General features: G+C 44.1%; 1 protein-coding gene across 1 annotated transcript in view; it reads right to left on the reverse strand.

Annotated features, from left to right (window-relative positions):
- ppef2a (protein phosphatase with EF-hand domain 2a) overlaps nucleotides 1–9605 on the reverse strand; it is an 89604-nt gene extending 79999 nt beyond the window's left edge. Inside the window, exons 1-3 of the mRNA XM_070863886.1 lie at nucleotides 9551–9605; nucleotides 8455–8478; nucleotides 4101–4228 (exon numbers count right to left, since the gene is read on the reverse strand). Of these exons, the coding sequence (XP_070719987.1) occupies nucleotides 4101–4228; nucleotides 8455–8478; nucleotides 9551–9605 (207 nt within the window). The remainder of the gene's footprint in view (nucleotides 1–4100; nucleotides 4229–8454; nucleotides 8479–9550) is intronic.
- Between the last annotated feature and the right edge of the window lie 406 nt (nucleotides 9606–10011).

Below are 10011 nucleotides of genomic sequence, written 5' to 3' on the forward strand. Positions count from 1 at the left end.
AGGAGGCGCCGCTAAGTTTATGGTCTTGGCCCTCCAAACTGTGGTGTAGGGTACACGTCGACTATGCAGGCCCGTTCTTGGGTAAAATGTTCCTTGTGGTTGTAGACGTGTATTCCAAGTGGATTGAATGTGCGATAATGTCGGCTATCACGTCCGCTGCCACTACTGAAAGCCTTCGGGTCATGTTTGCCACCCACGGTTTACCCGATGTTCTGGTGAGCGACAACCGGCCATGTTTTACCAGTGCTGAGTTCAAAGAATTCATGACCCGCAACGGGATCAAACATGTCACATCTGCCCCGTTTAAACCAGCGTCCAATGGTCTTGCAGAGAGAGCAGTGCAAACCATCAAGCAAGACTTGAAGAGGGTAAGTGAAGGCTCGCTGCAGACTCGCCTATCCCGAGTCCTGCTTAGCTACTGCACGAGACCCAACTCGCTCACTGGGATCTCACCTGCTGAACTGTTCATGAAAAGAGAACTTAAGACATGGCTCTCGTTAGTTCACCCTGATCTACATGAACAGGTAGAGAGCAGACGACTTCAACAAAGTGCATACCATGATAGCGCAAATGTGTCATGCGAGAATCCCATAATCCCTTGGGAGCACAGGTATTTAAGGAGGCCTCACAGGTTGGAGAGGCACTCTGGTGACTTGCAATAAAAGACTACGGTCACACTTTACTTTGAGCTCACAGTGTTCAGTCTGACTCTTTCTCCATACATAACAATCTTATCGAAACATATAAGATTATGATAGAGCTTGACAAGCTGGATGCAGAGAGGATGTTTCCACTGATGGGGGAGACTAGAACTAGAGGGCATGATCTTAGAATAAGGGGCTGCCCATTTAAAACTGAGATGAGGAGAAATTTCTTCTGAGGGTTGCAAATTTGTGGAATTCGCTGCCCCAGAGAACTGTGGAGGCTGGGTCATTGAATATATTTAAGGCAGAGATAGACAGATTTTTGAGCAATAAGGGAATAAAGGATTATGGGGAGCGGGCAGGGAAGTGTAGCTGAGTCCATTATCAGATCAGCCATGATCTTATTAAATGGCGGAGCAGGCTCGAGGGGCCAAATGGCTGTCTCCTGCTCCTATTTCCTATGTTCCTATAAGCAGGGGGTCAGGCGATAGGATGCCTGGATGTGGGGGGAGCAGCAGCTTATATTCTTTAAATGTGGGGTCAGGAGGAGCAGCCCTGCTCTTCCCGGCTCCACATTCAGGTAAGTAGATTTTTAAAATTTACCTTTTTGGTACCAGACAGTTCAAAGCTTGCTGTTACTGAATGCAGCCAGTGCTGATGTCGGCTGCCTCACAGCAAATTAATCTTGTCCTGGGGGCTTATGCAAAGAGCCTAATGCCCGTCTCTGGCGTGGGCCCTGGCCACATATTTTTTTCCTTCACTTCCAGCTGGAAATGTGAACACGCTTCCTACCTGCCATATTGGACGTTTACCAAGCTGGTTAACACCCAAAAGACAAGCGCTGCACGGCCAAATTTATAGGCCAACATGTTTTTTTAATTACAAAGACCTGCAAATTTGTGTATTTTGTCCACTGGTGCAAAATGAAAAAATTTGCAGAATAAATGTTGAAATCGCTTGTTAGAAAGACTCAGAAAACATGCACATCCCAGCGCACACAATGATTTAATTCTCTCTTAGCACTGGATTGTTAAAATAGTCTTCTGTTTTTATGTCAATGTAGATAAATGTATAGTGATACAATGTGGAAAAAAGAACGGAAAATGCAAATATAACAAACAGTTACATTCTCAATGTTGGAAAGTGTGAGGTCATCCACTTTGGGGAAAAAAAACAGTAAAAGGGAATATTATTTGAATGGGGAGAAATTACAACATGTTGCAGTGCAGAGGGACCTGGGGGTCCTTGTGCATGAAACTCTTTTTGGAGTTCACCTGCAAAAACATAAAACATTAAACCGTGCCACCCGACCTGGGTGACGCACCAGACATTTACAAGGCCCTTTTTTCCTTTTTATTGTTTTTTTTTTTGTGTTTTTCATTTTTTTTTAGTTTTTTTTTTGGGCGCTAAAATCACATTTTTCCAGTGCCCCCTATAAAAGGGAAGGGGACACTAAAAGCACCGGCAATTAAAACAAATTAAACTTTAAAACGTAAAATCAAATAAAAATGTGGTTGCCGGGCGTGATGATGCACTCCAGTCCCTCCGGTGCCCACCTCTCGCGGAAGGCCGCGAGCGTACCGGTGGACACCGCGTGCTCCATCTCCAAGGACACCCTGGACCGGATGTAAGAGCGGAAGAGAGGCAGGCAGTCAGGTTGAACGACCCCCTCGACCGCCCGCTGCCTGGACCGGCTGATGGCACCCTTGGCCGTGCCCAGAAGCATCCTTGTGCATGAATCCCAAAAAGTTAGTTTGCAGGTGCAGCAGGTAATCAGGAAGGTGAATGGAATGTTGGCCTTCATTGCGAGAGGGATGGAGTACAAAAGCAGGGAGGTCTTGCTGCAACTGTATAGGGTATTGGTGAGGCCGCACCTGGAGTACTGCGTGCAGTTTTGGTCACCTTACTTAAGGAAGGATATACTGGCATTGGAGGGGGTACAGAGACGATTCACTAGGCTGATTCCGGAGATGAGAGGGTTACCTTATGATGATAGATTGAGTAGACTGACTGGGTCTTTACTCGTTGGAGTTCAGAAGGATGAGGGGTGATCTTATAGAAACATTTAAAATCATGAAAGGGATAGACAAGATAGAGGCAGTGAGGTTGTTTCCATTGGTAGGGGAGACTAGAACTAGGGGGCACAGCCTCAAAATACGGGGGAGCCAATTTAAAACTGAGTTGAAAAGGAAATTCTTCTCCCAGAGGGTTGTGAATCTGTGGAATTCTCTGCCCAAGGAAGCAGTTGAGGCTAACTCATTGAATGTATTCAAGTCACAGATAGATAGATTTTTAACCAATAAAGGGAATTAAGGGTTACCGGGAGAGGGTGGGTGAGTGGAGCTGAGTCCACGGCCAGATCAGCCATGATCTTATTGAGTGGCGGAGCAGGCTCGAGGGGATAGATGGCCTACTCCTGTTCCTAATTCTTATGTTCTTATGGATAGGAGAGATCTAGCAGCAGGCACACTGATCTTCCAAAGCAGAACTATGATATTAAAAGACACAAAGAGGGCAAAGTTGAATCTGGATTTTATGCATAAGGGCATCGAACATAACTAATTATATTCAAGAAGCTAATAAATCTTTACAAGATATTGGTTAGGTCATAGTTGGAGTACTGTGTGCAGCATATATTAACTGAATGATACCAGGTTTCAGAGGGTATGGTTCTGATGAGAGAATTGAAAAACTAGGGCTATATTCACTGGAGTGGAGAAAGTTGAGGAGGGATCTAATAAAACTGTTCAAAATTATGAAAATTACATGCACAGAAACAGGCCATTCAGTCCAACTGGTCTATGTCGGTGTTTATGCTCCACACAAACTTCCTCCCACCCCTCTTCATCTAATCCTATTAGCATAATCTTCTATTCCTCCTCCCTCATGTGTTTATCTAGCTTCCCATGAAATGCATCTGTGCTATTCGCCTCAACTGCTCCATGTGGTAACCACTCTAATCATTCCCTGGGTAAAGAAGTTTCTCCTGAATTCCCTATTGGATTTATTACTGCCAGGATTAATTTACCAAACCAGTTTTCTGCTCGGGCTTCGGCCAGAATTTCTTCAGGACATGGATTGTGGCGCTGGCTAGAATTCCATAGAAATCCAGCATCTGCTTGTCTTTCAGCTTTTGCCCGCAGTACACCAACTCAAATGGATTGGACGAGAGAGTTTTGACGTGTATTTAGCACCAATATGAGGACGATGGGTCAAATGACCTCCTTCTACACCAATAATTCTATAATTTAATTCCCAAGTGGAGATGGTCATGGTCCAGCCTTGAGATTGAAATGGTTTTTCAGTTCTCTTTGCAAGGCTCAAGAACTCTCATTCTGTATGAATCTGTCAGTTTTTTAAAAATTAGCTTGTGGCTTATATTTGAGGCTTCGGGAGGTGAGAAATGTCCTACTCGTGATATATAGTGCAACATAACTTAAGTCTGCTCATCCTTACCTTGATCTGGTCCTGCTCCCCTGCATATTCAATGGATTGAAAAATAGTCCATGTACACCGTTTGCGAACCTCCATCCGGGCAACATATTGACGGTACCACCTCTGAATGAGAATGGCAGCCTTGATAGCTGTGAAGAGGAATATATACAAATACAATAAAAAGTCACAGGGTGGACTCTCCCCTTCCTGGTCGGGTAGCAGTGAAGTGGGACTTCCGCCTGGCTGCTGTCACTGCACCATTTTCCTGGCTCAGGGTTCAATTATCATGCAGAGCGGACTCCAAGCAGGATCCCCACCAGCAAAATTATGGAAGAGCCCAGAAGAAGGACACAGTATATCTTTTAGGCTTCGGTCTCAGCCATAGTTCATCCACAGGCCTAAGAACTGGTGCAAATCACACCTGAAAGGTTAATGTCAAAAGCACTCAGAATTTTCCAGTGCAAAGTCATCTGCATAATTATTCACATTACCAGGGTAGACAGGTGGATCCAAGTGAGGAACTAGTTATGGGAGAAGAATATTTTGTGTAAATCAAATTTAAAGGTATGGAAACCACAAAAGGGGCATGTCACAATAGGGAGACAAAAATTTAGAATGTGTCAAAAGGCATTACAATTAATTACTAGCCTTTGACAAAGTTGAAGGAACAGGCAATTAAAAAGTGGCAAAAGAAAACAATGAAGGGAAATGGAACCCTAGGTGCAGGCATGTAGACAAGTAATGCAACAGCCCAGCACCCAACCCCCATTTGATGGCTGCTGAAGTTGAGGTAGTGATGTATGAGCTGGATGCAAGGCGGGTTGCCCTCTGTGGCACTTCATGCTACCATTCCTGTCGGTCAATATTGCACCATGCCTGCAAGGAGTAGAAGCCAAGTTTCTTGCCAAGTTGACCAGTTTTGATGAAAGGTCGTCGACCAGAAATGTTAACTCTGTTTCTCTCGCCACAGGTGCTGCCTAACCTGCTGAGTGTTTTCTATCATTTTATGTTTTTTATTTCAGATATCCAGCATCCACAGTATTTTGCTTTTGCTTGACTGTTGGCTGTCCCTGCATGTGCCATCCTACGCTGCAGGGTAGTCGCAGGTGTCTTTGCAGCAGATGGCACAGCATGGCATCTACCTCACTGCTGGCTCAGACCCCGAGAAGCCAGCTCTGCCAATGTCTTTGGTAGATATGTGAGCCAGGACCTGTAGAAATAGTTGTGGTATCTTGGTGGGTGTAGCCAATCAGACAACATTTTTTTCACGAACATCATCTTTCATACAATGCCACTGAAAGCCTGACACACTGTGATTGGGTTGCATCTGAACAGGCAATTACATGCATTAGTTATGCTATCAGGGGTGTTCCGTCACAACTTGCTTTCAGAAAAGTAATCTCCATCAGCACTACATCTGCCAAAGTGAGATTATTTCAGATGTGGCTGTGCAGGTGCTACAGGGAGGGCACAGTGCTCCCCTCAGGCAACCTGACCTGTCCAACATCACTCTGCTGATCCTCCTCTTCTTTCAAACAAGTCCATTCAGGGGATTCCCATTGTGATTAGTAATGACATTGGGACCAAAAAAAAACAAAGTGATTTGCACAAACATTTTTGTGTCCTTTTGCACATGCGCATGGTCGGCCCCGCCCCTTTTTGAGCATGTGAACCCTATCCGGTTCTGTGTATGCATGCTGACACCGAGGTCCGACCACGCAGGCGCAGTACCCCACAGTTGCAGCTGCAGTACAGTATGGGTCACGCTCTGTTCAGCTCTGTGGGACAAGACCCCTCACTAGATCCGTTGGGAGAAGAGAGGAGAGAGAGAGAAAGGGGATCGGAGGGAGGGAAAGGGGATCAGAGGATGAGAGAGAAGTGGATCGGAAGGGAGATCGGAGGGAAAGAGAGGGGAAGGGGGAGATCGGAGGGGGGGGGAAGGGGGGGATCGGAGGGAGAGGGAGAGGGGGGAAATCGCAGGGGGAGATAGAGGGGGGGAAATCAGAGGGGGAGAGAGGGAAGGGGAATCAGAGGGAGAAAGAGGGAAAAGAGAGGCAGTCAGCAACTCGCTGGGGGGAGGGGGAAATAAAGAGTACAGAGAGCACAGTGGGGGTTGCGGAAAAAAGTGATCAGGTCTAAAGGAGGTGGGGGGGGGGGGGGGGGGGCGGGGGCTTGATTCAAGAACATCATCCAGATGATAAGACTGGATAAAATCCAGAAGTCACGACACTGTCACTATTCACTTCACACCCAATAAACCCGTTAACAATCTGTGACTCACATACAATGCCCCATCTATGGGGGGGGGGGGAAAGGTCAGGAACTTGTTGGGGGTAGAAGATCATGAATCCATGGGGGAGGAACTTGGGTGGGGGGAGAAACATCAGGAAGCCGAGGTGGGAGGGAGAAGGTCAGAACTGGAGCTGGGTTGGGGGGTGGTGGAGGGAGAGATCAGGAACTTGTGCGGGAGTGAGTAGGTCAGGAACTTGGGTGGTGGGGGCAGGAACTTATTTGGGGGGATGGGACAAGGTCTTAACCCAGCGAGGATGAGCCCTGTCTATTCCAAGTGAGCTCTGTTCTGTCTGGAGTCAGCAGTCAGAATGGCTCAAATTACAATTTGCAAAGTAACTGGTTACGTAGGTAGGGAGGAGCTAATTACACATTCCAGAGAAACTGTTGGGTATGTCTTGTCCTCCAAGGGGACTAATCAGCAATCAGGACTTGTCATCCAAGAGGACCAATCAGAGCTTTAGGTGTTGCAAATTAACATGTCCAAAAGAATAATAGGAACAACTGACACAAAGGCTGATGAGAGCCTGAGAGTCAACAAGACAAAAGCAATTCTCTTCTGAAAGATCTACCTCAGTGACCCCTGAACATCAGGTTTCCTGTACATGGCTTGGATTTGGCATCTAGCAAGCAAACCATGTTTCAAGCCCTCTTTGTACATATTTTAATAATGCTCCCGCCCACTTCGAATGGTAATTTCCACTGCACCACTCTGCGTCCAACCAAAATTAGGTGGAAATCAGGCAGAACTAATTTTCACCTAATTTAATGTTACATTATGTCCTGTCTCCACACATTTTCAGACATAACAGAGGAAAAAGCAATCCCAATGTGTTCAGAGAATGAAGATGACCCTTTGAAAATAAAAGATTGAAACAGAATTACAAAACTAAGGTGGGGAGGGAAAGGGCAAACCAGAGGTTTAGGATAGGAGAACTTGACTGTACAAGCATGTGATTAGAGTTGGGTGGAGTGAGGTGATGTGGGATATAGGGATGGAAAGTTGCAGTAAAGTGAAACTTCACACTGAATTATCACACTGCCCTTTTGTCCAAAACCTGGGTTCAAATCCAATTTAAGCTGATGAAATAATAATCTATTCTCTTTACTGGCTGCAAGAGTCTTAGATGAAATTAATTTGTGCTCCTCAATGCAGTTCCCATTAGAAAACTGCCGATAATTCAACACTAGCTGACAGTCTCAGTCAAGGTGGCTCTAAGGTTGACAGTGGGAAAAAAAATAATTGGTGCAGTAAGGCTTGTTTTTTTTCAAGTCACATCACGTACAATAATGTATTGGTTATGTTACTGGACTAGTAATCCAGAGGCCTCCCCTCATAATCCAGAGAATGTGAGTTCAAAACCCACAATTGCAGTTTGAAAATTTAAATTCAGTTTAAAAACAAATCTGGGAAAAAAAGCTGATATCAGTAAAAGTGACCATAAAGCTGTTGAATTGTTGTAAAAACCCATCTGGTTCACTACTATCCTTTGGGGAAGGAAACCTGTTGGCCTTACCTTGCCTATATGTGACTCCAGTCCCACACCAATGTAGTTGACTCTTAACTGTCCTCTGAAGTGGTCCAGCAAGTCACTTAGTTGTATTAAACTTCTACCAGTGGTTCAAGATGGTTGACCAGCACCTTCTCTGGGGAACTAGGGATGGGCAATAAATGCCAGCAACAGAGTTAATTCAGGGACTTTATTCTTCAGCTGATTATTCTAACATGACCTTGATGTGCTTTAAGTGGGTGACAAAAAATGATTAAATATTGCACTCCCCTTGTTGACCACATAATTTACCTTTTTTTTTTAAAAAAAAGCTCCAGTCCAAACATACTCGTACAATGAGGCTGTGCTCCCAATTTGGACCCTCATTAGACAGGAGCAATCTATAAAACTAAAGCGCCAATTCTGGTGCTACAAACTAGCAAGGCTACGCACCAGGACTGATGCTTGCTGAACTTACTCTACTGTGTAAACATTGATACAGTTAAATTTAATGCAGATAAGTAAAACCAATATAAATCTGATTTTTATCTAAGCAGGCTAAAAGAATCAGTGGCCTTTTTGTTATTATTTCTTACCTGTCCCCGCTGTGCATTGATATTCTAAGATACATAAAACAAACAGAAAAGTGAATTCATAATTAATACTATTGAGAACAAGCTACATAAGAATAAAATGCAAATAATACATCTATAAAATACTGGTAAGGTTAATGAATTTTTAGTTCAGTAATCTCTTAACTGTTTTAAATCAATCAGGTGTCTAATACATGACTCCAAACCAAGCTGCTAAGAAATCCACATAGAAGGGGCAAAATTGCCCCTTTTTAAAGTCCCGTCAGTGCCTCGGGGTGGGGGTGGGGGTGGAAGGCGCTTCCAGTTGTCACCTAGTGTCGCCTAGGGAAGGAGGGGCACTACCGTCTCCCAGGAAATTGCCTGGAAGTTTGCGGAGGTGATGCCATGGCAGTGCCGCGCCACGCGGTTAGTGCCCTGGGCCGCCACGCAACCATGATGACATAATTGCTGTGCGTGGTGACCCCTCCTTGTCCCGCGCTGACCCCTTAATGTCCCATAGGGCAATTGGGTAAATTCCTCACACCAAAGGTTCTGGTGGGGAGTTGCACTCGAAGGGAGATTGGGTTACAACACTGTAGCCCCAGTTCGCTGACTTGCATGCCCTTTGAGCATAGCTCTTCATCAGGAGCGCAGGATCAGTGAATTTACCTGCTAGTTCTACAGAATAAGTGAATTTCAGAAATTAGAATGGCATTCAAATCATTTCAATATATATAGGCCCAGAAAATCTAGTTCCACTGTGGATTATATCAAAACTTTGATCCATAATGACTGAGTTATAATCCTGGAAGAATTTTATTTGCAAGGGTTAGTGGTGTCTCAGGAGGGGATAATAGAATCATAAAAATAAAAATGTGCATCGCAAAGAGTTGAAAGAATTATGCTGACCTAGCTGGAGGTCATAATCATGCTATACTATAATAGAAAAACCAAGCAGAAGTAAAACAAGAGTTTATAAGGATAAAATAGCACTGAAAATGTAAATTGTGCTCTAGTTTTAAGTGTGTCAGATATATCTTCTAAAAGATACATAATTCCCAATATATACTTTATTATACAACAATGTGCAGTAAGTGATTAAGCAGTACGCCTGTCTTACCTTTCTCTGTCCTCTTCATTGCTTTAGTATTAACTCTAGAACTACCACATCCCATGATTTCTTGGTCTTCCAAAACCTCTTTCTTTTTTTTCCCCACTCTATCCTTCAAAAGCTGCGAGAAGAAAATTGTTTATTTATTGAAGGTTAAAACATACATCTGAACTATTGAGCAGTGGAATAGACCAGTCAATACAGTAATGACTCAATAAGGGTTTATACAAAGACACAGAGATAGAAATTTGAGTCTCAATAACTCAGGAAATGGAAAATAATTTTTGCATTTCACATAGGAAGTTTGCATGCGGAATATTAAGATTGAAACAAAGGATGATACCATGAAAAGACAATGTTATCTCCGCACCATTATCAACCCCAAAATTTCAGGGATCTGGGGCGAAAAGATGCTGGAATCTGGGTGAGCGGATGATTGATTGATTTCAAAAATGCAGCCTAATAGGAAA

Source organism: Pristiophorus japonicus, chromosome 2 (genome assembly GCF_044704955.1).
Source record: "Pristiophorus japonicus isolate sPriJap1 chromosome 2, sPriJap1.hap1, whole genome shotgun sequence".
Lineage (NCBI taxonomy): Eukaryota > Metazoa > Chordata > Chondrichthyes > Pristiophoridae > Pristiophorus > Pristiophorus japonicus.